This window comes from Hylaeus volcanicus, chromosome 3, assembly GCF_026283585.1.
Source record: "Hylaeus volcanicus isolate JK05 chromosome 3, UHH_iyHylVolc1.0_haploid, whole genome shotgun sequence".
Classification (NCBI taxonomy): domain Eukaryota; kingdom Metazoa; phylum Arthropoda; class Insecta; order Hymenoptera; family Colletidae; genus Hylaeus; species Hylaeus volcanicus.
This window is the reverse complement of record NC_071978.1, coordinates 2,703,277-2,725,512: the sequence shown is the minus strand read 5'-3', so window position 1 is coordinate 2,725,512 and position 22,236 is coordinate 2,703,277. Positions and strand designations below refer to the sequence as shown.

The following is a 22,236-nucleotide window of genomic DNA, read 5'->3' as shown; positions in this document are numbered from 1 at the left end:
GAATCTTGTATTCAGGTGGCATGTATTATAATACAAAGATCCTCATCGTTTACATGTTTTCCAGAAACGTCTCCAAAAGGAAAGTCAAGTTTGTAAGCTTTCCTAATAACGCCTACGTAGAGCCAATGCTTTTGCTAATTTACTTGATAGACTAACCGTCATCATTCCTTCAACTACAGTATGCTCTGTTCGATTTTAAACATGTTTTATTTAATTAAAGATGCTCTTCACGTGTTCGTGATTTTAAGATTTTCTTGTACGAAACATGACATATTTCAGGATAAAAATGTTATTTAAAATGCCCTTAGCTGTAATGCTTTTCGCACAATCATCGCCACAGATTCTCGCGGGAGACGTTAAAACAAATATCGGTTTCAGGCAAGTGACCATTACTACTTCAAAAATTATTTATCGGTCTAAAATCACGGTTTAAAATCACCTTACATTACGATATCCACTTTCTCACATCATGATTGCCTTTCCACATTTATTAAACATTCACTTCGTCACTTACAGCGTCTGTGCGTGTCAGTCGATAGCTTGAAATCACCGTCAGATGAGGTTCTGTAAAAAGAAATATTAATAAATGCTAGGGGAAACGATAAACACATGCTTTCTCATTGTGTGTGAGGGGCAACAAAGGCATGCGGGTTGTTTTCAAGACAAGTAATGTCCCATACAATTATCTTCGCGCAAGGAAAGCATAACTGCATACGGATAGGAAAAAGAATACATGAAAGCACCCATTACAGCGGCAATTGGCATAACATATTAATAGTTTACAGGCAGTCTGTGCGCAATTGAATCGTCGAAGGGTTGGTACTATGTAAAAGTGTGCTACCACCACTACTCCAATTTCCATTGCAGGCAGAGTTTGCGTCAATTCACTCTTCAGTCGAAACGCCATTACACGTTCGAGTCCAAACGAATCACTTCATGACAAAAGTGTGAATTGTTTCTCTTCCGAGGGTCTATTTATTCGTTTATCATCGAGTTCTCTTGCTCGTAAAATGCGTAATTGTTTTCATCTTGCTTCGCTATGTTTGGGAACGTAACTCCAGAGAGGGCCATAGAGTTTACTTGGTACAGCGTAGCTTTGAACTACTGTTGGCCACCGCCATCGACAGCCACCAGACCTCGGATGATTTATTTCAAGATCGTGAGGATCCTAGCGATTCTTAGCGCCTTTGCACTCGTTCTACCCCTTTTGTACTCACTCCACGTGCACCGGAACGATCCAGTCATCTTCACCAAAGCGGCCTGCCTCGCAGCATCTGTTTCACAGATCCCGATGCAATCATTTTTCTGCATTGCTCATCACGATCGCCTCCAGGTAGAATCCTCGAGGATTGTTCTGGCATCGAGCGATCCATGCGTGCCGCGAATCGTATCATTGGTAACAGAAGTCACGTGTTGCAGGTGTTGACCGAACAGATGGTGGATTACTGCGCGAAAGCGAGGTCGTACGAAAGGTTCGTGCTGCAACGTTACGTCAACAAGTACTCAACGTTCTACGGGGTGTCAGCGACTTGGTTCTACTTGACGGCGACTGTCGTCGTCGTGGGATCATTGTTCGTAGATCAGCCCTTCCCAACGGAAGCAGAGTACCCGTTTCCTGTAAATTTCATGCCTCTGAGGACGACGCTCTTCATCCACCAAGCGTTTGTTGGTTTGCAGTGCGCCGCCATCGTTTGCATGAACGTGTTCGCTGCTCTCCTTTTGTTGTTCGCAGCTGCTAGGTTTGAAATTTTAATGCTGGAACTGCGCTCTGTTCAGGACATCGAAACGTTGATACAATGCATACGAAAGTACTACCATGTGAGAAAGTATGGGATAAATTTCAAGTAGAATACAGTAATGTCCTTATTCCCGTCAGTTGTGTGGATCAAAGAATCGAGGGCGAGTGACGATAACTCCATGATCTATCTCAGGCTAGTAGTTCGAGAAACTGTGTGACGCGATTACGGCCTGAAACACTGACGGGAAGAAGAACTGTGTTATAACTCCTCAGTTCTAAGTCAGAGGATCCATAAATATAAAAATTCAACTCGCATAATTACTTTGATCAAAGCTACATAATCATTTCTAAGCAATACACTACAATGAAATTAAAAACAAGTTTTTACGAAAACTTGACCGTTTCTAAGGGAATTATAAAATCATATAAAATTAATTTCTCACATTTATAGGTCTTCCAAAAAGTAGCTTCAAACTGAGAAGTCCTCATTTTAACCTGCCCAATGTTCATCCTCGTGTATACACGTACTGCATACTTCTTTCAGATATGCACAGGAAGTGGTTACGTTTGTGCAGTATACAGCACTCTCCACGACGATAGTAGCCAGCGTTCTACTCGTACTCAGTGGTTTTCACATCGTCGGAGTAAGTCTACAGCCATACTGTTATTCTCTTTTAACCGCGTTGTGGAAACATGAAAAGACTTTCTTGCTTCACAGCGACAACCGCTTGCAATCAAAGTGCAATTTATATTCCTGGCTCTGACTGCACTGGTGGAGGTTTTCATGTGCGCCTGGCCAGCTGACAACTTGTTGGAGGTGGTGAGTTTTTCCTCGTCATCTTTGTGGATTTTTCATTGGAATCATGTACGTGTTAATTTTTATCTGTCAGAGCGAAAGTGCTATTCGAAGCTTGTACGATATGGGATGGTACGAACAATGTTTGAAGATGCAGAAGACAGTGATGCAAACGTTGCTACCTCAGAAGCCGATAGTAATCAGTATCGCGTGTGTCATTCCAGTCTTGTCGTTGAATTATTATTGTTCGGTACGAGAGTCCTCACAGTCATGTTTTTTTTTTATACAATAGCGATGCCAATTGAGTTCACGTAATATTTCAGTACGTGGCGAATGCATTTTCCATATTTACTGCGGTACGTGTCATGCTCAACGACGAAGACGAAAGTTTGTTGCCAAGAATTAATAATACTATCCTAACTACTGACTAGAATCGCCTAGGTGTAAGTACATTAATTTGTTTTGTACATCATCTGTACAGATTTTTCGTTTGAATTACGTTTAGTTTTTTATTCAATTTTGTGTTACAGGTACATTACTCTACATCTACCAAAGGTTTTAAAATTTCTTAATTGTGCATATTACCTTCCCTTGTAAGACAAAAGTAGTTTAACATTCACCGACCAAGTTATTAGGGATTTTAAATGAACGGATCGAATAGGAAACGATAAGATTATAAATGAACGTTTTGTGTAAAGAATACATACAATTCTATGTACAAAACATGATATGTTACAAAATAGAAATATTAATTCAAAGGCACGTAGTGGCATCGTTCCCCTCACCATTATTGTCACTAGTTGTCACAAAAAGCGTTTATACAAACACTGACTGTGTGCAGGTAACGATTACTATCCAAGGAGCTTATTATTTTGTAGTGGAAAAGTCAGCTTAGTAGTTAGATACATTACTCGCTTAGTAACCATTCACTTGGACGTTTCAGCATCAGGCTATCCTGTATCGAACTCCAACGCACGGCGTATCGCGGTTGAAATGGCCATGGATTCAGGCACTGTACAAAGAAATGTTATTAATTGTAAGAGGAAACGGTAAGCATATGTTTCACATTATGTATAAAGAGTAACAAAGGTATACGAATTATTTACAAGTCAAGTAACGTCCCACACAGTGATGTATAACTGCAAGGAATGCATAACTGCATCGGGGAATGTAGCGAAATACACAAAAGCTGCCATTACAGCGGCAACGTGCATATAACATATTAATAGTCTCTACGTAGTCTCTATACAATTGAACCGGCCAAGGGGTTGGATACAACGTGAAAATGTGCTATTCACCCTTACCTCCCTCACGATTTGCTTTACAATCAGTATTCATTGGTGTTCTCTTGTACCAATCGTCTCTACTTTTAAAACAGTACCGCACACTCAAGTTCCTCGCGCGCAATCCTTCAGCTCCTTCGTAATGAAAGTTTAAAACTTTTCAACACTGAGTATCGCCCTAGTCGATCTTCAAATTCTCATTTTCATCGAATACGCTTCTGCTTTGCTTAACTATGTTTGGAAACGTATCACCAGAGAGGGCTATAGAGTTTACTTGGTTCAGCGTGGCTTTGAACTATTGCTGGCCACCGCCATCGACGGCCACCAAATTTCAGATCACCTTATACAAGTTCATCAAGCTTCTGGTGATTCTTAGCGCTGCAGGACTCGCTCTTCCTCTCTTGTACTCGCTCCACGTGCATCGCAACGACCCAATCATCTTCACCAAAGCAGCTTGTTTATGCGTGGCTGTTACACAAATACCAGTACACTCGTCTTTCTGTCTCGCCCATCACGAGAGGCTTCAGGTAGAAACTGCGACGATTGATCCAGCATCCCATTCGATGTAAGCGTACCTTGTTCGAAGTATTGGTAACAGCAGTCGCGTGTTGCAGGGGTTGCTCGAACAGATGACAGATTATTGCGCGAAAGCCAAGTCGTACGAACGATTCGTGCTACAACGTTACGTCAACAAATACTCGACGTTTTACGGGGTGTCCGCGACATGGTTCTACGTTACCGCGGCTATTTTCGTCGTTGGAACTCTGTTCGTCGATCAGCCCTTTCCAACAGAAGCGGAGTACCCGTTTAACGTTGATTACGAGCCTCTGAGGACGACGCTTTTCCTTCACCAAACAGTCGTCGGTTTTCAGTGTGCTGCGAACGTGTGCGTGAACGGGTTTGCTGCGATGCTGCTGTTATTCGCAGCTGCTAGATTCGAGATCATAATGATAGAGCTGCGCGCTGTTCAAGATATCCAAATGTTGGTAGAGTGCATACAAAAGTATTACCACGTGAAAAGGTAGGAAACATTTTTTTTTTTTTTTTTTAAGAGAAATTTTACTAAACTCGACCATCCTCTGGAAACCAGAATATTAATTAATTTTCATTTTTACGAGTCATGGACAACTTTGAACCGAGGAACACTTGACTGTCCAACTTTCTTCTTTATACTTACATATTCAAGTTCCTCTATTTTAGATACGCGCAAGAAGTGGTCACGTTTGCGCAGTACATAGCTCTCACCGCGACGATTGTGGCCAGCTTTCTGCTCGTACTCTGCGGTTTTCATATTGTCGGAGTAAGTATGTAACGACGTTATTATACTGTCCTAATCGCATCTTGGAAACACGGACAGATTTTTCTGTGAACAGCGGCAACCGCTTGCGATAAAATTGCAATTCTTATTCTTGGCTATGACTGCGCTAATGGAAGTTTTCATGTGCGCCTGGCCGGCTGACAACTTGTTGGACGTGGTAAGCTTTTCTCTGGGTTACCTGAGTGGATTTTTATTGTAATAATTTACCTGTTCTATCTTTTTTCTCTCAGAGCGAAGGTGCTATTCAAAGCTTGTACGAAGTAGATTGGTACGATCAAGATTTGAACATGCAGAGGACCGTGATGCAAACTTTGGTACCTCAGAAACCGATAGCCATCAGCATTGCGTGCGTCATCCCAGTCATGTCGTTAAACTATTATTGCTCGGTACGAGTGTGCTCATAGCGATGCCCGTTTATCGTATTACTGTGACAATTAACTTTATGTAACGTTTCAGTACGTGGCGAATGCATTTTCGATATTTACTGCGCTGCGTGTCATGCTTAGCGACGAAGACGAAAGTTTGTTGCCAAGAACTAATAATACTATCCTAACTACTGACTAGAATCGCCTAGGTGTAAGTACATTAATTTGTTTTGTACATCATCTGTACAGATTTTTCATTTGAATTACGTTTAGTTTTTTATTCAATTTTGTGTTACAGGTACATTACTCTACATCTACCAAAGGTTTTCAAATTTCTTAATTGTGCATATTAACTTCCCTTGTAAGACAAAAGTAGTTTAATATTCACCGAGCAAATTATTAGGGAAGTTAAATGAATGGATCGAATAGGAAACGATAAGATTATAAATGAACGTTTTGTGTAAAGAATACTTACGATTCTGTGTACAAAACATGATATGTTACAAAATAGAAATATTAATTCAAAGGCACGTAGTGGCATCGTTCCCCTCACCATTATTGTCACTAGTTGTCACAAAAAGCGTTTACACAAACACTGACTGTATGCAGGTAACAATTACTATCCAAAGAGCTTATTATTTTGTAGTGGAAAAGTCAGCTTAGTAGTCAGATACATTACTCGCTTAGTAACTACTCACTTGGACGTTTCAGCATCAGACTATCCTGTATCAAATTCCAACGCCAGCGTATCGCGGTTGAAATGGCCATGGATTCAGGCACTGTACAAAGAAATGTTATTAATTGTAAGAGGAAACGGTAAGCATATGTTTCGCATTATGTGTAAGAGTAATACGATGTATCCGTATCTGTGTATTTCGATGCACGTGTACGTACCTGGATATCCGTGTATTTCGATATCCGGGTGTCAGCGTATTTCAATACCCGGGTACCCGTGTACTAAAAATACCCGTGTTCTTAATCCCTTGATACACGGTACACGTGTTCCGTGCACCCGTGTATTTGATACCCGTTCAAAACCGTGATCTCTAGTAGGTATGTCAAACTTTAGTAGATTTCAGCTGCATTTTTCTCGTTCGCTGTGTTACATCTCCCGATGTACAGATCCACGGTATATATGTCATTTGCGCAATAGTCAATTTTAGTCATCTATGTTTCAATAAAGGATAGCCACGTAGACTGTGTCGTTTTAAACTTTTTTTGATTGTATCCTATTGTTGTTTCATTCGAACGATGCATTATGGAATACATTCCGAAATGGTTCACTTGCGTGGGAGTCTAAATGATTATTGTCAACAGGTGAAATCCAATCTGCTTACACAACTCAAATCTTGTGTCATATAAAATGTAGAATTTTCAAAGAAGATTTACTTTTCGATACGCACTGGGATCTGTAAATGTTCTGAGATTGTCTCAGCAGTAGCATACTCGCGCGAAATAATTCGCAGTCTAAGGGAGAGGGAAACCGTGCAATTGCCAACAAAGTCTGTAGAGTGTATAACGTGTCATTTTACCCTTCTTCAAATGAAAGAATTGATCGAAGGGTGATTTATACATGCAACCTACCATACATCTGCTATTCTGCTAACGGTTACATTTAGTATTCATTCCAATCTTTGTATACTTATTTTGTATCGAAGTTTCACATTCAGAATGTGTGTGCACTTCAAAGCTTCAAGAACTTCTTCCTGTGAATAGATCTAAGATATAAATCGGAATAGTTACTTTGCTTACAATGGCATGTGTAAAAACAAAAATGTACTTCTTGTGGTTATAAGGAGCAATTTCTGTCTTGGTTACTATTTTTCGTCGGCATGTTCGGCAACGTAACATTAGAAAAGGCGATCGCGTTCACTCGAATCAGCGTGGCTTTGACCTGTTGTTGGCCGCCTCGTTTCGCAGCTACCAAGTCTCAGATAGTCTGTTTCAAAATTCTCAGGTCAGCAGTGATGCTAAACGCATTCGCGCTCTTGTTTCCCCTGCTGTATGCACTTTACGTGGAACGCGATAACCCTAGCAACTTCGTTCAGGCGGCATGCCTAACACTGGCTACTCTCCAGGTTCTCGTGCAAACGATTTTTTGCATTAGCCAGTACGATCGTCTTCGGGTAAGTATCTCCCGAAATTTTAGACGAAGAAGTCCTTGAGTAAAGCTGTGCCTTTGTAACGACACTTTCGCAACTGTGCTCCCAGCTTTCAACTCTGGTCCTTGACACAGGAAATACTCGTTGTATCGCAAAGATTCGTGCACTGTGTACATTACCGGATTAATCACCACGTAGAGAGATTTAAGAACGAATAATTTTAGTGGCATGTTGTAGCGGTTGATAGAAGAGATGATACTTTACTGCGAGAAAGCGAAATCGTATGAAAGTTACGTGTTCCAACGGTGCGCGCAAAGCTATAGCGCGTTTTATGGAGTGTCTGCGATCTGGTTCTACGTGTCAGCGTGTACCGTTGTCGTAGGAAGTGTGTTGATATCTCAGCCTTTTCCGACCAAAGCTGAATATCCGTTCGCTGTGGATTACGAGCCCTTGAGAACGATTATTTTTCTTCATCAAGCTCTAGTTGGTATGCAATGCGCTGCACATGCATGCATCAACATGCTTGGTGCTCTGCTGCTGTTGTTTGCGGCTGCACGGTTCGAGATTCTGATGATGGAGCTGCGAAACATCACCGACGTTCATAGCCTGATCGAGGGAGTAAACAAATATCACTCTGTGAAAAGGTAAGAGACTACTTGCAAATGAGATATATTCTTGAAGGGAGATGAGGGAACAAATTTCGTCCAAGTGGACACTAGAATCTATGAGAAGCCAGTGGGTGTGTCATTACAGATACGCAGAGGAAGTGGTCAAGTGTGTTAAATTAATTGCCCTGAACACTCTAGGACTATGCGGAGTGGCGCTTGTGCTATGCGGCATTAGTTTCATCGGGGTAAGCATTCCGTCGTGCTGTTAGCAGCTTCTAGCTGCAACCTAATACTCTGGTCGCATCGAGAGAAACGATGAAAATTGCATGAATTAGGACACAATGAAATTTCTTTAGGAACCACATAAGATGTAGTCGTGCATGATACGTCAGAATGTTAGAATGAATATTTTCTATATACTAAACTATTCCCTGTTCTCAAACAGCGCGTGCCGCTCACGATAAAATTGCAATTCTTATGCTTGGGTGGAACTGGATTGTTAGAGGTATTCATGTGCGCCCTGCCAGCGGATCGCTTGATGGACGTAGTGAGTCGATCTTCGGTATCTCCTTATTTTCGAATTCCAGAATGCCATTGATTTAATTTTTATTACCAATAGAGCCAAAACGCCATCTCAGGTGCATACGAATCGCCGTGGTACGAGGAAACATTGAGAATGCAGAAGAACGTGCTTCATATGCTGATGCCACAGAAAGAAGTAGCCATCAGGATCAAGGGTATCGTTCCAGTTCTCTCTTTGAACTACTACTGCTTGGTATGATTGCGTTCAAACTATCTATTATGCTATTCATATCGCAGTGATTTTTAGGACCTGCAATGTTTCAGTATGTCTCCAATGTGATATCCCTGTTCACTGCTCTACGGGTCACAATGATGAAGCATGACGATAAAAGTTGAGTATTCTATATTGACAACACTTGAACTGGATTATTCTTATGGCAAATATCAATTTTGTTAATGTTACTTATCTTAATTATAAAATGAATAAATATATATTTGAAATGTATAGTTCGAATGACGTGCATTGACTTATCCACAAATGTTTCCTTACACACAAAGTGTATTTAAGTAAAGGAGTCTTGGCTCAATAACGAAAGGATTGGTGTTCTTTGAGTACTACTTTTCATTATCGAAGCGAAATTGTACTTACATTTACGTTATTTACGGAAACTGAAAACAGAACTTTTCATACCAGTGGGCAGATATCTAGAGACGCGGTAGCGTCTCGACGCCAAATACATGAAAAATTATACGCCACCGTGTATACACCGTGTATATCTGGCGCCAGCGCTACCGCCTATCTTTTACTCATATCTAAATATACTTAGATTATTTCACAGGTACTACTATCCATCCGTATTTCTTCATCGGTGTATTAATTTACCTAGGAAATAAGCGCGCACGCGGTACTTCACACATGGAGAGAAACACTCCCCACAGTTGCTTTCCCACATGAACCTACCAATTACCGGTGGGAGCGAGAACAAATAAAGTACAAAGCCTTGCAACAGCCACGAAACTTGTAACAGGTGTTACAAGTACAACATACAATTCCGTCCCTCTCGAATCGAAATAATTGATCCAAGTATGGCTTATGCATGGAACCTAGCATCCCTCCGCAATTCAGCTAATACTTTCATTTGCTATTCGTTCGAATTGTTGCATATTCATTTTGCATCAAATCCTCGAGTTTAAGATATGTCTGTACATCAACGCTTCAAAAATCTTTCCTTGTAAACCGGCTTAAAAATACAAATCAAGATAGCTATTGTACTTACAATGACATGTGCGAGAACGTAAATGCATTTTTGGTGGTTATAAGGAGCAATTCTTAAGATTCGATTGTCACCGTTCGAGAATTTAGTCGCTACATTCGTTTGTCATGTTTGGAAACGTAACATTCGAAAAAGCTATCGCGTTCACTCGTATCAGCGTGGCTTTGACCTTCTGTTGGCCGCCTCGTTCCAAAGCTACCAAGTCTCAGGTACTCCGTTTCAAGGTCCTCAGATTAGGAGTAATTCTAAGCGCATTCGGGCTCTTTTTCCCCTTGACGTATGCACTGTACGTGCAACGCGACGACTTCACCAATTTTGCTCAGGCGGGATGTATGTTACTGGCTGTTATCCAAGTGCTCCTGCAGACGATTTTCTGCATCAACCAGTACGATCGTCTTCGGGTAAGTGTCTCCTAAAGTTTTGACATGAAGAATTCCTTGAGAAAAGAAGCACTGTTTTCGTATCAACATTATCTCATCTCTGAGCGAATTCTCAGATTTCAACTGTGGTTCCTCACACAGCGAATACACCGTGTATCGTAAAGATTCGTGCACTGTGTTTATAGCAGGTCCAATCAAACATAGAGAGATACGTGAATCAGTAATTTCAGCGACGTGTTTTAGCGGGTGATAGAAGAGATGATACTTTACTGCGAGAACGCGAAGTCGTATGAAAATGTCGTGTTCCAACGATACGTGGAGAGATATAGCACGTTTTACGGAGCGGCTGCAATCTGGTTCTACGCGGCAGCGTTTACGGTTGTCGTGGGGAGCGTGTTGATTCACCAGCCCTTCCCGACCAACGCTGAATATCCGTTCCCTGTCGACTACGAACCTTTGAGGACCGTTATTTTCCTGCACCAAGGTCTAGTTGGTCTACAATGCGCTGCCCATGTGTCTATTAGCATGCTTGGCGCCATGCTGCTGCTTTTTGCTGCTGCACGATTCGAGATTTTGATGATAGAGCTACGCAACATCACCGACCTTCATAGTCTGATCAAGGGTGTCACTAAATACCGCTTTGTGAAAAGGTGAGAGACTACTTTTAGATGAGATATATTCTTACATGGACGACACACTTCAGTGAAGTGGACACAAGAGTCTATGGTAAGCCAGTGGAAATGTTCTTACAGATACGCTGAGGAAGTGGCCAAGTGTGTTAAATTAATTGCCCTGTCTACATTAGCGATATGCGGAGGGGTACTTGTGCTCTGCGGAATTAATTGCATAGGGGTAAGCACTCTGTTTTGTTGTTAGGAGTTTCTTGTTTCAGCTTAACACTCTAGCTGCATCTAAAGAAACGATAATAATTGCAAGGATTAGGATACATTGAAAATTGTTGGGAAACTTTGGTAAGACATAAGATTTCTCATCTAGAAATTGTAACGATACGATATGGGCCAGAACATGAATATAAATTGAACGAATATGTATGATATGTTGGAATGATTATTTTCTATATACTAAACTATTCCCTGTTCTCAAACAGCAAGTGCCATTCGCGATAAAATTGCAATTCTTTTTCTTGGGTGGAGCTGGATTGTTAAAAGTATTCATGTGCGCGCTGCCAGCGGATCACTTGATGGACATAGTAAGTCGGTTTCCGATATCTCCTTGTTTTCGAATTCCTGAATGCCATTGATTCAGTTCCTATTGCCACAAGAGCCAGAACACCATCCAAGGTGCGTACGAATCGACGTGGTACGAGCATCCGTTGACACTGCAGAAGAGCGTGCTGTATATGCTGCTTCCACAGAAGGAGGTAGCTATCAGTATCAAGGGAATCGTTCCAGCTCTGTCTTTGAATTACTACTGTTCGGTACGATTAGATTCAAACTATCTATTGTGCTGCTCGTTTAACAGTAATGTCTGAGACTTGACAATGTTTTAGTATGTCTCCAATGTGTTCACCATTTTTACTGCTCTACGGATGGTGATGTTGGAGGAAGACGATGAAAGCTGAGCATTTCTTGACAACATGTGAGCTGGACAGTTGTTAACGTAAATATAGTAAATTTTTCCTATCTCAGTTACGGAATAAAGAAATATATCTTTAAAATATTCGACCTCATTGATATACATCCACTCTTCCACAAAAGATCCTTTATACTCTCTCCTAAGTGTTTTAAAGTGAAGAAATGATCAACATCCTCGATGAAAAACATATCATAAATGTAAGAAAATGTCAGATTTTTTCAGATGTGCGCATTTTATTTCTTCCCCATATATACTGTTCCCTTCAAACATTTTTCCATCGGAAGACTAATTTACCTAGGAAGGATGTGCACAGACGTAACTTCACAGATAGAAAAAAAGACTCAGCACATTTGCTTCTCCACACGAGACTAATAATTTGCTGTAGATGCGAAGAAAAAAAGCCTTGCAATAGCCACGGAACCCTCAACAGGTGTAACATACTATTATTACACCCCTCCTTTGAAACTAAAGAATCGATCGAAGTGTGGTTTATAGATTACATATTAGAATTGCTCTGCAATGTAGGTAAGAATTACATTTGTTATTCATTCTAATTCTTGCATACCTATCTTACTTTAAAGTCTTGAGTTCAGAATGTGTGTGTACATCAATGCCTTAAGAACCTCTCCCTGTAAACAGTCTTAAAATACAAATCAAGATAGTTACTATTCTTGCAATGGCATCTGTGGAAACGTAAATGCATTTTTGATGGTTATAAAGATCAATTCTAAAGATTCCTTTGTTACCGTTCTATGATTCAATCACTACATTTTTTTGCCATGTTCGGTAACGTAACATTCGAAAAGGCTATCGCGTTCGCGCGAATTAGCGTGGCTTTGACCTTCTGTTGGCCGCCTCGTTTCACAGCTACCAAGTCGCAGATGCTTCGTTTCAAGGTTCTCAGATCAGCAGTGATGTTAAACGCATTCACGCTCTTGTTGCCACTAATATATACACTTTACATGCAACGCGATGACTTCACCAATTTTGCTCAGGCGGGATGTATGTTACTGGCTGTTATCCAAGTGCTCCTGCAGACGATTTTCTGCATCAACCAGTACGATCGTCTTCGGGTAAGTGTCTCCTAAAGTTTTGTCATGAAGAATTTCTTGAGAAAAGAAGCTCTGTTTTCGTATCAACATTATCTCATCTCTGTGTGAACTCTCAACTCTCAATTGTGGTTCCCTCACATGGAATTCTCCTTGTATCTGGCGGATTCGTGGACTGTGTACATTGCTGGTTCAATCAGACATAGAAAGAAAGAAGAATAAGTAATTCGAGCATTGTGTTTCAGAGTGTGATAGAGGAGATGATACTTTACTGCAAGAAAGCAAAATCATATGAAAGTTATGTGTTCCAACGATACGTGGAGAGGTATAGCACGTTTTATGCAATGTCTACGATGTGGTTCTACATGTCGGCGTTTACTGTTGTCCTGGCGAGTTTGTTGACGTCTCAGCCCTTTCCGACCAACGCTGAATATCCGTTTTCTGTGGACTACGAGCCCTTGAGGACGATTATTTTCCTCCAACAAGCTGTAGCTGGTCTGCAGTGCGCCGCACATGTGTCTGTTAGTATGCTTGGTGCACTACTGCTGTTGTTTGCTGCTGCACGATTCGAGATTCTGATGATGGAGCTACGAAACATCACAGATTTTCATAGTCTGATCAAGGGTGTCACTAAATACCGCTTTGTGAAAAGGTGAGAGACTACTTTTAAATAAGATTTATTCTTGAAGAGACGTGAACTGGACACCAGATTCTATGTTAAACTAGTGGATATGTCGTTACAGATACGCACAGGAAGTGGTTAAGTGTGTTGAATTAATTGCTCTAGCTACGTTAGTATTTTGCGCAGGGGTGCTGGTGCTCTGCGGAATCAATTGCATCGGGGTAAGGACTCCGTTGTGTTGTTAGCAGTTCCTAGTTTCAACTTTACACTCTGGCTGCATCTAATGAAACTATAAAAATTTCAACTATCAGGACACACTGAGAATTCTTAGGAAACATTACTAACATAGGATTTCTCATCTAGAAATCATAATGATACGAAGCGGACCAAAGACTTGTACGAAAGTCGAAGTCACGTATGATGCACGATACGTCAGAGTGTAGAAATGAATACTTTCTATATACTAAACTATTCTTTATTCTCAAACAGCAAGTCCCGTTTACGATAAAATTGCAATTCTTTTTCTTGGGTGGAGCTGCTTTGTTAGAGGTATTCATGTGCGCGCTGCCAGCGGATCACTTGATGAACATAGTGAGTCGGTCTCCGATATCTTCCTGTTCTCGAATTCCTGAATGCCATTGATTCAGTTCCTATTACTACAAGAGCCGGACTGCCATCCAAGGTGCGTACGAATCGACATGGTACGAGCAACCATTGAGACTGCAAAAGAGCATGCTGTATATGCTGATGCCACAGAAGGAGGTAGCTATCAGGATTAAGGGAATCGTTCCAGCTCTCTCTTTGAATTACTACTGTTCGGTACGATTGCGTTCAAACTCCCTATTGTGCTATTCACATCACAGTGATGTCCTTAAAATGTTCAGTGATGACTTTAAAATGTTTTAGTATGTCTCTAATGTCTTCACCATGTTCACTGCTCTACGGATCATGATGATGGAGGACAGGGATGTGAGCTGAGCATTTCTTGACAACATGTGAGCTGGACAGTTGTTAACGTAAATATAGTAAATTTTTCCTATCTCAGTTACGGAATAAAGAAATATATCTTTAAAATATTCGACTTCATTGATATACATCCACTCTTCCACAAAAGATCCTTTATACTCTCTCCTAAGTGTTTTAAAGTGAAGAAATGATCAACATCCTCGATGAGAAACATATCATGAATATAAAAAAATGTCAGATTTTTTCAGATGTGCGAATTTTATTTCTTCCTTAGTATACACTTTAACTCCATATACCCTTTAAACATTTCTCCATCGGAAGACTAATTTACCTAGGAAGAATGTGCACAGACGAAACTGCACACATGAAAAGAACCCCCCACAACAGTTGCTTTCCTACACGAAACTAACAATTGACGATGGAAGCGGAAAAGAATGCCTTCCAGCTGCTGCGAAGCCCTCGACAGGTATAACATACTATTTCGTCGCTTTGAATCAAATGAACTGATCATTGGGTGGTTTATACATGCAATCTAATATTCCGCTGCAATTCCGTGGTTCAACGCACAGCCACGAGTACGCAAGATTGCGCTAATAACGATCAACGTGTGCCAGAAGCCCACCATAATTCACACTGGTCGATTTCTAACAGCTTGGTCTTTGAGATTTTGCGGTCAAGTAAGATCTTGTTGCCTTAAAATAATCAGCGTTTAAACATACAACAATGAATCGTCAAATTTTCCTTCCCAGGTTCTGTACACCGCCTACGCTTTCTTTTCAACGATGAGAGCGATACTACACGTATGAACTATGTCATATATCGTAATAACGTTATTTTATTATTTGATAAAGTGAATATTCAACGAAACTGAGCATTAAATTACAGTTATTGTTACCTACGACGCTCTTAGTGTAATTCCTACCGCCTTCTATACATTAACTTAGCAACGAAGTAAGCTCTGTTTGTGAAATGGGGTGCCGAAAGCTCTGCTTCTATCGACCATCAGCCTCCTCATCGTTTAAATCCTGTCGACGAAACGGAAGCGAAGCGGTTTATTGGGCACGTTCACCATCATGAATCTGCTCTTGATATCAGCGTAATCGTACTCGATTCTGAATTGCCGCACAAGCTGAAAATAGGAGGCGAGGAATTCGAACGTTGAAGGCGTGTATAGATCCAATTAGTAGCTTACTTAGTTATTTAACAAATTTGTAATAGTAGCAACTCTGTTCCACTAACCTTTGCAGTAAGCAACATCATCGTTGTTTCAGCCATATTCTTCCCCAAACATGACCTAGCTCCGTAGCCAAATGGCAGACAGCTGAAGTCTGTGTTACCTTCTGAAAAGCTTGTTAGCCATCTCTCTGGTCGAAATTTCTCTGGATCCTCGTAATTTTCCTCTCGTTGAGAGGTTATTTGGTTTGCCATGATGACAAACGTCTGAAGATGGAGAAAAATAATGGGTAAACAAAATAATTTTCCTATTCATTTCACTCACCCCTTTTGGTATCACGTATCCATGAAGCGAGATAGTCTTCGGCAGGAGCCTAGTGAAATACGGGAACGCAGGTCTCAACCTTCAAATCAAATTGTCGATTTTATAGTTAACACACTTTATATCGATATTAATAACTTACCTCAAACTTTCTTGGAGGCAAGCCTTCAAGTATCGCATACTCTTCAACGTTTTCTCCGTTATGGGTGAGTCTCTACTTGGCAAAACGTTCATGATTTCGTCGTAGACTTTTCTTTGAGTCCTCGGGTTCTTCGCCAGGTGATACAATAAAAATGCTTCGCAGTTCGCCGTCTGAAAATGAGCAGAACATTCAACTGAACAAAATTCATTGTGTTTTCAGATCGTTACCGCCTGTACACCCAGGATGATCACGTCCATCAGCAGCGTAGAAACGTCGTCTGGATGAATGCCCTCGTTAAGAAGAAACTTCTCCAAAACTGGCGATCCTTCCTCGATCCCCTCATTCCTTCCTCCAGCGGATGATCGACTTCGAAGTTTACTTTGAGCCTGGCGAACGTACTTTCCTACGACACTTTTCAACATGGAATCGATCAATCCAAAAGTGCTTTTATTTTTTTTAGAAAGTAAAACAATTACTTCAAGCCAACATTTTGAAGCTGACTTACCCATCCAGAACGTCGCAGGCTTCGAATAGATTCTTGGCAAACGGCGTCATGAAGAATCTCCAAACCTGGAAGCCAGTTTCGCAGCGACTCATGTACTTGTGAGCCGTTGCCAAGGCGCTGATTATCCTCGCTGGCTCAGAAGTCGAATTATAGCCTGCTGACTCCAGAAATCCAACATGTTTATTGAACACGGTGGTGAAGAAACACTCCATCGCCCAGCGCGTGATGTCCTCGTGAAAATTGCGAGGTACCTGTCGATCCACGATTAAAAAGTCCCTATTTACTTTAAATTAAGGTCTCTAGAGACTCACCTCATCTTGCTGGTTACGTATTTTGTGCACCCTGTTGATCATCTCGTCGCAAGCCATGTCTATCTTGCAGAAGAAACTAGAAGCCATCTCGTCGAACTCCTTCTTCACTTTCTCTCTCACCTCCAGCCACTCCGCACCTTGCCTGAAGAACTCTCGATATGGAGCATGGCAATTAACCGCAAGAAATTAACTAATTTATTTTAGGAGGCTCAGAATGATATACAAACAGATAGATGTCTACTAACAGCGAAAACGGCCCAGCGAGGCGGTACTTGCGATAGTGCAAACGATAGTGCTGCAGAATATCAATGCCACTGCGAATGGGAGCATCCCCTTCTTGTTTTAAGACCTCAGCTATGTGTTCAGGCCTGTGGAAATCGAGGAATACATCAAGGTCCTTTGGAAAACGTTACTCGAGAAAATCTTACCTATGGATCATGACGATATCTCCGGAGAGAGGTCCATTGATCCTCACGATGCAACCGTACTCGTTGAATAAATACTTTAATGGCGTGACGTTGCGGTTCCACGTCAATCGACCTGAAAACGAGACATTTCGGGTATAATGAAACCATCTCCCTTCGTGGGAACAGTGATACATTCTACGTGGTTCGTTTCAAAGAATCTGCTAATGTCGATTTACGCGCGACTCTATTTTCGTTGCAATATCATGACGTATCGGGGAGCGCGTGATCAGAAACCCGAAGACTCAGCAACGCCTCGTGTCCAGTACGTTTATCCATGATTCGCTTCGTAATAATACTAATAATAGTATGATGTGTAAGCGTTTTTGGTACTTCAAGCCAATGCTTTGCATTCATTGTTTCATTTCCAACATTAATACGAGCCTTTCAGTTACCAATAAAGGTTACACTTTGTTTACTTCAAAAAACAAATCTTCTAATGAGGGGGTCTTTGAGTTTCGACCTATTGGTACTTCAACAGATCGTACCCTGAGTGAATCTGTTGATTAGCAGACTGGAAAACAGTTGCGTACCGAGGAGCGGCACGTATTTCCAATACTTCTCCCAGATCTTCAGAAAGGCGGGTCCAGGAACCTCTTCGAAGGGTAATGGCGACCTTTCAGCGACGATCTGCTGTTCGATCTTCGCCGTGGACACCTCGAAGGCGGATGAAACATCCGTGGAATCCGTATCCAACAGGGGAATCGAGTCCGTGCGCGTCAAAGGCTCGGCGATGACGGATGCTTGGCTTTGAGTCATGGACGCGGCTGAAATATTATTAAAAATTCAATCCTTCTATCATTAACCGTCATTTTTCTTTCGATATAAAAGGTTAATTGGCCACTACTTCGCTAAAGCATTTTCTATAACTTCGCAAAATAAATTGATGGACACGTCAGAGGAAATGCTTTGGTGACTTTTATTCCGAACTTTACTTTTGAATTGTACTCACAGATTATGTCCGAGGCATTGATATTGAGGCATTTCTGGCTCTCTGTTGTCGACAGAGGCTTCGTCGCCTTTATCACCGAGTACCGACGGGAGAACGACGAGATTTTTGGCAGCAAACGATGCATCGCTACTGAAGTTAATTATTATCTAGTCCTCGACTGTGAGGCATTAGTGCCAATGAATTTATGTTTTACGCAGTTTTTGTTTGTAAAAGAGTAAATGTCAAGTCAGTTATTCGGTTGCCTTGGTAGCAGATGGAAACATTTGAAGGAGCGCATTCAAATTCACGTCGTAACGTATATTATACGAACATCTGCTATATACTATATAGAAAGTTTATTTATCGTACAAACTTATCCTCGTAAATTACAAACTAGACCCGTATCGATTATCGTTAATGTACACTCCAGAGTTCACACGTCGACTTCGATCTCGACGTCCTCTTCGTCCGAAACAACCTTCTCTGTGGTCGTGTTCCTTAAATTATCCTTCGTTACTTTTTTAGACAACTCCTTCGCCTCAGGATTCGTCGAGGAAGCGTTCTCGCTCTCCTTCGTGTGCCGCCACTTCATTCGTCGGTTTTGGAACCAAACCTTCACCTGAAACAATTGGAAAGCTTTTATGAAAAATGATAATTCATTTATAGTTACTTTGAATTGTTACCTGTGCGTCTGTCAGACCCAGAGTCGCAGCGAGCTGCCTCCTGTCTGGCTTGGTTATGTATTTTTGCAAGGAGAATCTTCTCTCCAACCCTTTTCGCTGCAAGGAACTGAATACTGCCCTCGACCACGACCTTTTTCTTCTAGTATTGGGTTCTGGTTGGCTGGTTGGTGTCGTTGTGGAAGTTATAGGAGCTTTATTGAAAGAATATATCTGTTCGAGCGTTTAATTACATAAAAATGTAGCTATTAAATTGCTATATCGTCGTTTTATATATCAACCATTCGAATAAAATTTCTCCCATCTCTCAGTTGATACATGGGTTTTGTCTATAAAGCATAAACCAAGGGTATACGTCGCGATGCACGGGGTGGAGATCATAAATCAGAGGGAGACGTGACATGATGTAAACGGTAGTCGAAACTCTTAAGCCGGACGGGTGTCTGTTTCAACAGATCCTAGCACGAACAAGAGGCCCCCGCGATTGGGTACTTCTGGCTGATTTACAACCCTACAGAATGTATACAACATGTGTACGAATTTAAACAGTGCGGTTCTCTCTCCGGTTGGTACGGTCCTCCGAATGAATTGGACGACCAGTAGGATCATAGTTATTTCGGGAACACTATGCTGCTCTTTGAAGGTGCAACTTCGATCGGCGAATCCTTGCGTTCTTCGCCAACTAAATCAATTCTAGGCTCGCGTTGAATTATGACGATCGATCCAAAAGAGGCCTCGAAATGTTTATAAGAGCTGCGTGTGAAAAATAACGTTGGAATCTGAATTATTTGAAATAATTTTTGAAACAATTGACAAGCCTTCATATATCATTTTTAATACACGTTCGAGTAACGGAACTATGCAACTGGTCAGTTGTACGAATTCTATTATCGAGAGTTGTTTCAGAATTCTCTGTGGAAGATCATTAAGGACATTTAATTCTCGTAATTGATATTTTACAGCATCTGGGGGTTTCACGAGCCATGTTGAAACGGTAGTCGAAGTTTCCGACTTTTAACTAACGGGGGAAGGGTCGCGACGAAACCGCTGTTTAGATCGCGCGTAAACGAATGGTGGCACTTAAGATGTCGTTTAAACACGGACAGGAAACACGAGAATACACTGGCGCGTAAATATTTTGCCCTACTTGCTGCCGAGTATTCGAGAGACAAGACAGTGGCCCATATGGTCGCATTTGTTAATGACGCAACGTTCGTTTCACCAGCGTAGCTTCTCGCGATGATTTCCGCTAAAGAGATCTAAACGCTCTCGAACTGGGGGGTCTCTAAATTATCGATTAGACCGAACGATGAAACGATCTGTCTACGAAACAAAGAACAGCTTCCTCCGGCAGTGAATCCGTAGATACGAATTATGTGTACCGTTTCTCATTCTTGAATCGTTACTAAACGAACAGATCCGTGATATTTTTTCGTTAGTGGGCTATTACTCGTTTAAATAAAAGTCGAAGTCTTACCTCGAGGGACAGGTCGTAGAGGTGCTGGCCGATAGATGTTTCCATAATTTTCGATGATTCCGTTTCCGTGATTGTTGTTACCATAATTGCCGAGAATCGTCGTTTGACCGTACAGAGGTCTAGGGCACATTCGAAGGCCTTCACACCTGACGCAACCTCCGGGGCAGGGACACCGTACGGTAGAAAATTGAACAGGAAGTGGCCTGAGCACATCTTTGGAACGCACGATCTTACTCAAAAGTCGTCCATAAGAATGAGAAATACAGAGTGTCCCACTGGAAACTAGCCAACTAATTATAGAGCAAGCATTACCTTTCTATATCATTTCTACGGTAAGCAATGAAATAATTAAACGGTCTGTTTAAAGTGGTACATTCTGTATAAAAAATATCCTAAGCACGTTTTATTATTTGGTTTTCTTTGCACTCTTTAACGTTTCTTTTTTTTTTTTAATGCTAACAAGTCAGGGATTTAAACAATCGATTCCAACGTCCTCACCTGTCTTCTTCGAAGAAATTTCGTCCGAAAGAATGCGTTCCACTCCGAACTTCAATTGCTTCGAATAGTTTATTCCATCCACAACACGGGTTTTGATTTCGTTCATTTTTGGCACTTAATAAAATTCACTTCTAATTATTCTAATCTTGTTAAATTAGACTTCGTCTGTTTCACCAGACAATTTTAAACGATCACAACATTTTAACAGATCAATTTCTCACGAGCACGTATCACTCGATCTCACTGTTTGTTGCATGATCAAAACCAACAACTATCCGCCAAAAGTAGACACGGTATTTTCGATGACAATTTTATAGTCGACCGTCATCGAACTAGAGATAACGAGGACGTAAGTCACCGAAGTCGACGAAGATAATTAGCTGCTGTAGAATGACTTTCACGGAAGTGCATAAGGATGAATGAGCGAAGGTATTCCTGCCATCTTCAGAGCAGATTTTGGTTTAAAAAAAAATCATCGGAGCTGCTTGCTATTTCGACCGTAGGATTGGTCCGCCCAGATGCTGTAGGCGTGTCTCTCAGAAGATTGGTCCCTGAAGGATGATGTGTCTAATGCCAAGCTTGCCTGCCACCATGGAGCGTACTAAACATTCCACTCCCCGAGCTTTTTATTAAGTAAATATTATAAAACGTACCCAACCGCGTAAAACATTATGAAATCAAATAAACACTCGTTAAATTTATGTCCAAATTTATACACGAGAACCTTGGCAAATATCGCGTGGACGAAAAATAAGTACAATCCAACTTTTAATGTAATCGATTCTTACTTTTTTTTACGTACTCGTTTCTCTCGTTTATTTTTGTTGTACTACGCGCTAGTCGATTTAAAGCGAAAATAATAAGCTTCCTGTAAGTTTCTTTGTATTTTATTGTATCGTGTAACGTTAAAATACTCCGTCACCTCGCAGGTAATGCATTAAATGTATTATTTAGAGACAATTTCATTCTGGTAACCATTAAAAGTGTTTATGCAGAATAAGCTTCACCGTGGAACTTGCGAGTCCATCTTTGAATTAGCAACGATACGAGTTAACGAAAAAGGCGGTATAAGGATGAAGTTTGAGAAAAAATGCTACTCAGGCTATACATATCC

The 22,236-nt window shown here is 41.1% G+C and overlaps 5 protein-coding genes across 8 annotated transcripts; 3 read left to right on the top strand and 2 right to left on the bottom strand.

The window, feature by feature from the left end:
- Positions 1 to 10: 10 nt before the first annotated feature.
- Positions 11 to 12,211, top strand: LOC128873480 (uncharacterized). The gene is made up of 19 exons (XM_054117086.1): positions 11 to 1,333; positions 1,420 to 1,826; positions 2,283 to 2,382; positions 2,457 to 2,784; positions 4,073 to 4,344; positions 4,432 to 4,838; positions 5,018 to 5,117; positions 5,191 to 5,292; positions 5,366 to 5,521; positions 7,840 to 8,246; positions 8,356 to 8,455; positions 8,656 to 8,757; positions 8,830 to 8,985; positions 10,096 to 10,407; positions 10,630 to 11,036; positions 11,139 to 11,238; positions 11,495 to 11,596; positions 11,669 to 11,824; positions 11,897 to 12,211. Exons 1-19 carry the CDS (start codon positions 1,040 to 1,042, stop codon positions 11,966 to 11,968), a joined length of 4,080 nt encoding a protein of 1,359 aa, XP_053973061.1. The 5' UTR covers positions 11 to 1,039; the 3' UTR covers positions 11,969 to 12,211.
- LOC128873437 (putative odorant receptor 85d) lies at positions 3,071 to 9,264 on the top strand. 4 transcript variants are annotated; one of them, XM_054117027.1, is made up of 10 exons: positions 3,071 to 3,375; positions 3,478 to 3,583; positions 4,194 to 4,344; positions 4,432 to 4,838; positions 5,018 to 5,117; positions 5,191 to 5,292; positions 5,366 to 5,521; positions 5,592 to 5,711; positions 5,799 to 6,109; positions 6,212 to 7,298. In XM_054117027.1, exons 2-8 carry the CDS (start codon positions 3,528 to 3,530, stop codon positions 5,697 to 5,699), a joined length of 1,080 nt encoding a protein of 359 aa, XP_053973002.1. In that variant the 5' UTR covers positions 3,071 to 3,375; positions 3,478 to 3,527; the 3' UTR covers positions 5,700 to 5,711; positions 5,799 to 6,109; positions 6,212 to 7,298. The 4 variants fall into 4 exon arrangements, with proteins under 4 accessions (XP_053973002.1, XP_053973001.1, XP_053972999.1 ...); XM_054117026.1 differs by having other exon boundaries at positions 3,071 to 3,583; XM_054117024.1 differs by having other exon boundaries at positions 3,071 to 4,344.
- Positions 12,212 to 12,735: 524 nt separating the features above from the next.
- Positions 12,736 to 14,697, top strand: LOC128873255 (uncharacterized). Its single transcript, XM_054116694.1, has 6 exons — positions 12,736 to 13,055; positions 13,277 to 13,683; positions 13,775 to 13,874; positions 14,143 to 14,244; positions 14,317 to 14,472; positions 14,560 to 14,697. The coding sequence occupies exons 1-6, from the start codon at positions 12,762 to 12,764 to the stop codon at positions 14,629 to 14,631; spliced, it is 1,131 nt and encodes a 376-aa protein (XP_053972669.1). The 5' UTR covers positions 12,736 to 12,761; the 3' UTR covers positions 14,632 to 14,697.
- Positions 14,698 to 14,906: 209 nt separating this feature from the next.
- LOC128873254 (probable cytochrome P450 12a5, mitochondrial) lies at positions 14,907 to 18,617 on the bottom strand. Its single transcript, XM_054116692.1, has 11 exons — positions 18,489 to 18,617; positions 18,025 to 18,303; positions 17,501 to 17,612; positions 17,318 to 17,440; positions 17,073 to 17,214; positions 16,762 to 17,012; positions 16,484 to 16,667; positions 16,257 to 16,426; positions 16,118 to 16,196; positions 15,859 to 16,059; positions 14,907 to 15,748 (listed from the first exon to the last, which is right to left on the bottom strand). Exons 1-11 carry the CDS (start codon positions 18,610 to 18,612, stop codon positions 15,638 to 15,640), a joined length of 1,776 nt encoding a protein of 591 aa, XP_053972667.1. The 5' UTR covers positions 18,613 to 18,617; the 3' UTR covers positions 14,907 to 15,637.
- A 207-nt stretch (positions 18,618 to 18,824) lies between these two features.
- On the bottom strand, positions 18,825 to 21,571 carry LOC128873443 (H2.0-like homeobox protein). Its single transcript, XM_054117031.1, has 4 exons — positions 21,123 to 21,571; positions 20,625 to 20,837; positions 19,151 to 19,341; positions 18,825 to 19,086 (listed from the first exon to the last, which is right to left on the bottom strand). Exons 1-4 carry the CDS (start codon positions 21,226 to 21,228, stop codon positions 18,901 to 18,903), a joined length of 696 nt encoding a protein of 231 aa, XP_053973006.1. The 5' UTR covers positions 21,229 to 21,571; the 3' UTR covers positions 18,825 to 18,900.
- Between the last annotated feature and the right edge of the window lie 665 nt (positions 21,572 to 22,236).